This window comes from Penaeus japonicus, unplaced genomic scaffold, assembly GCF_977035675.1.
Source record: "Penaeus japonicus unplaced genomic scaffold, GWHDUDI00000001_assembly GWHDUDI00000002, whole genome shotgun sequence".
Taxonomy (NCBI): Eukaryota; Metazoa; Arthropoda; class Malacostraca; order Decapoda; family Penaeidae; genus Penaeus; species Penaeus japonicus.
In genome coordinates, this window is record NW_028234404.1 from 17,666,920 (window position 1) to 17,671,383 (window position 4,464).

The 4,464-nt window shown below is 30.9% G+C and overlaps 1 protein-coding gene across 5 annotated transcripts in view; it reads left to right on the forward strand.

Moving 5' to 3' along the window:
* Positions 1 to 4,338, forward strand: part of LOC122243969 (protein THEM6) — a 6,308-nt gene extending 1,970 nt beyond the window's left edge. For all 5 annotated transcript variants that reach the window (XM_043001740.2, XM_043001743.2, XM_043001742.2 and 2 more), the window contains exons 3-4: positions 243 to 460; positions 912 to 4,338. In XM_043001740.2, the coding sequence (XP_042857674.1) occupies positions 243 to 460; positions 912 to 1,145 (452 nt within the window). In that variant the 3' untranslated portion in view covers positions 1,146 to 4,338. The remainder of the gene's footprint in view (positions 1 to 242; positions 461 to 911) is intronic.
* The last annotated feature ends 126 nt before the right edge of the window (positions 4,339 to 4,464 follow it).

Sequence of the window (4,464 nt, forward strand, 5' to 3'; positions counted from 1 at the left end):
ATACTGCCTTTTCCTTTAATTGAAGTTACAGGATATTTATTCCTTCAGTTATAATGACCTATCATACCTAATGCTTATTTGTATCACTTTGCTAATATTTTATATATGGACTCATAATTTATACTATAAGCTTCGAAAATAAGCTATTGGGTACACTATTGGATAAACACATCTCCTTATCCATTTACCCCTCATGATCATAGTACCATACATCTCATATATGCCTTCTTCACTCTTTTTAGGCATATGCACAACTAGAGACATAGACTTCCTGCTGAACCACATCAACAATGCACGATATCTCAGGGCCATGGACTTTGGTCGTGTTGACCACTTTAGCAGGTCCAGAATCTACAGTGCCATGGGGGGTGAGAAGAAAGTACAGGTTCTTGTAGCAGCCAGTACCATAAGATACCGCAAGCCTATTTACATCTTCATGCCTTACAGGCTTGAATCTCAGGTTAGTTCTGTGTTGATAAGAGTGTTTTGTTTTAGTATTGCATTATCATAGTATATAGGTAGCCTACATAGGTGTTATGTATAAGTTACTTGGCTTATCGATATTGTTCAGAGTGACTAGATGAACTCTTCTTTAATGGAGTTGGAGGTGGCTTTATTGCTATGGGTTACTTTATTATTAAGTATTGTTCCCTCTTAGTATGTTTACTGAAATACTTAACCATCTAATATTGGCTGCTTCTAATATCCATTCATATATTTACATACTTCATTGTTATTATTTTATTTAGACTGATGTTCATCTAGAATCTTTTTCAGTTCTATGACATATCCCTCTTTTTAGATGATGAAACTAATGTTTTTGTTTTTATATAGTACAGTATTTTGTATTTTTTAAAAATAATTAGCACCTATTTATCAGTGAAAATCAAAAGAGATTGATAATTTTTCAGATAATTTACTGGGATGAGCGGAATTTTTATTACCGCCAGAACTTTGAAACGATTCACGACAACTTCCTCCGAGCAACTGCTTATGTGAAGCTGACAGTGTTAGGATCAAGTCCACAGGAAATCTTGTCCACTATCCTGCCGGAATCTCCTGAGCGACCAATCGTTCCAAATGACCTTGAGTCCTGGATGCTCTATGTTAAGCAGAATAGTGAGAATCTCAAGAAGAAAGTGTAAGAATTTTACAATTTGCTGTCATAGCCTCAATCAAATGGTTCTCTCCAATGATTCCCATCTGCAAACCAACCAATAATTTACAAATAATATATAGGAAACAGTAGGAAGAGCATGAATTTTGTCAGTATTGAGCAGTATGTTGAGTATCTTTGGAAGAGTGGGCCAATTAGATGTTTGCAAGATGAGCACCATTGCCTGGGGTTGAACCTGAAACCATCCTCTTGCTGAGAAGGTGCAATATCCTTGGGCCACTTGTGTGTCAGCCACTCAACCAGCCTTAGTGATATTTCATACTCTTGCATTTTGGGTTTTTAGATATTTTATTTCTCTTGTCTTTTGAATTAAGTGTTTTAAATATTTTGCTGATGTTTCAAACACATCATTATAATACACACAAATGTGGTTACCATGGTACCTTCCTTTAATGACAAATACAAGTGAAATCAGTTACCTTCTACTTGTGATGTGTTTCTTCAAAGTGCAATAGTGTAAGAGTATTTGATAGTGTCAGTCAGTTTATTTGTGCATATACAAGTCTTACCTCTGTTATTAATTATGCATGCTCTAGTCAAACTGTTTTAAAAGCAAACTCTCACAATTGCATGATATTGTTATATGTCCTACAGAGAACACTCCTTTGTGTATAATATATATGATATATACTGATTAATTTCTTTAAAGTGATTACAAATAACAGAAGTGCTCTTCTGTCCTACATCTATAAAAGCTAGAGGTATTACATGATAAGCCTTTAGCTTTGACTCTGACAAGCCTTATGTTTAGAGTTAAGTTTTAAATAGGTCCTTGTTCTATAGTTTTCATTAGATAACTGTCAAAAGTCATATTTTACTCTAGGAATTTTACATCTTCATGTTGATGTTAAAGGATAAATGATTTACAACACATTTAATATCCTGACCACATTGAAGCTGATATGCTTGTGATATTATCCCAAACATTTCCGGTGTGTATGTAGTCTTTAGTTTATATTCAACACATTGTCAACAGAATAGATAATTTTCTTCCCTAAACATACTCAACTTTCAGTGTTTTTTCAGTGTGGTAATGCCTTGCTCTTTAAAGCAGAAAATAAGGCTTGGGCTTTAGTGAAAATATGTTCTAGATTGTATGTGCTTATATTATTTAGTATGTTCTTGGCAATAGGAAACATCCCTTTGGTGTTGTGAGTTCGATTTCAAAGCATTTTATTGTAGGGTGTTATGAAAGAGCACTTATCAAACATTCATCACATCCAAGACATTACACAGAATGAAATGTTTTAAAGAAGAACTTGTATGAATTACACTAATTTTACTTCCTGCACTTGCAATATAGAATCTCTTGACTTCTGTTTTATTCTGTATATTGTAATGTAGAATATAAATTCTCTAATGTTCATCACAAAATATTTAATTAGTGCCAAAGTATAAGAGATCAAGGAAAATGTTTCAAGAAAATAATATTAGAAGGAACTCAGCTTTCTTTTATTCTTTAGTGATATTTTATCTGGATAATTGATCCTTAACATTTTTATCATATGATGGTAGAATTGTATTACTTTTCTCAGTTTCAAAGGTAAAACAGTTCAGTATGCTAAAACAAGGATTTGATGAATTATCAAACTGTCAACATATATTAAAAAAAATAACATTCAGGAAGTTTTGATGATTATGGATAAAACATTTATAGATAGAGAATCTGTTTTTCTCTTCCAGTTAGTCTGTAGTTTACATATGCACGTGGAATAAATTGGGAATGTCTACTGTAAGCATAAATTGCATGGGAAATAATATAACTTTTATTGTCGAAGGTTTAGCCCTTTTTTTATTTTAAGGGATAAAGTACTAACCAAAATTTAATTTATGGGATTAGACCTACAAGAATTTATTAGTAGTCTTAGTTATTCTTGTGCTTTGTATGAATTAGGTATTAAAATTCCATTGTAGAAGTTGATTTTACAGAATATGAAATTAGGTCTTTGGCATTTTTAAAAGAACAGTTTAATAACTTGTATGAGGATATACAGAGGAGCTTTGTGGTTGTAGCTATGGGTATTAAAATATGATCACACTAGACATACAATTAAATTTATTAAATGGTTTCAAACAGTTATTTCTAACTTGAGTAAGTTATGAATTTGAAATTTGGAAATTCCTAGAGAATTTGTTTTGGCAAATTTATATTGAAAACATCAGCAGAAGTAACCATGATTTACTCTAAAATCATTTATTATGATATAGAGTTGTATGAATGCCCTCCAGGTTAGAAATCTGATGAAGTACGATTATATCTATAATGTGTATAGAGTGCTTTTAAGAAAGAGAAGTCTCATAGAGTATATTTTTTTCAGTGTTAAACTATTGTAATATATTTTGGATTTTGTTAGAAGAGTATTAGTTTTGTATTATCAATGCCATTTTTTTTTTTTTTAGAGATATTATCAACTTGACATGTCATAAACTTTGTAAACAAAGGAAATCACACAATTGATATTGTAATATTATTTGTACAAGTACACCATATAAATATGTCTACCTAATAATGATGCATTATATAACATTTGTCACTGACATTAGGATATTTAAGGTTATGTAAATGGTGGATTTCAGGGTTTACTAAGTTTTTATACATACCTCAAATTCAGAGGTATGATGGATAAGACATAATACACATTCTTATTGTTTATTCGGCAGTTTGAAGGATTTTGATATGAGGTTCATTGATAAAACAAATGCATTGGGGTTAGTGGTAAATCACTGAGCTTATTAATTTGTAAGAACTTGCTATATTTACTTGATGTCTTTTTTTTGTGATTAAATTAACAAGACGTTAATTTGAATGTTCATATAACACTTTGATTTAAAGTGTATGTAATACCAAAGATTTCAGGTATATATGTAATTTTCATGATGATTTTTAGTGTATTTGTTCTGACAATTTTATGAAGCTATTTCTGTCTAAAGTTATTTAAATGTAAATAAAACATACTCAATATATTTCATCATAATGTCAAATAGTTTGCCAGGAAATCTCTGTAACTTATGTTTAGTAAATGTTTAAAGTAATGAGAATAATAATCAATAACTTTTGTTTTTCTTTCCAGCTTTCTTTTACTAAGACCTTATTGTAGGTGCTTTTATCTTTGTAATAGAGATGACTATTCTGAATATAGCATCACTAGAAAGAAATGTGATTTTTGGCTGTTTAATTATCTTGTCCTCAGAGTTACATGAAAACAAAGTAATGGAAATGTAGCAATTAATCTCTTGTGTTCTGAAGGTACTCTTTTTCTACATTTGTCATACATGCACACAAGCAT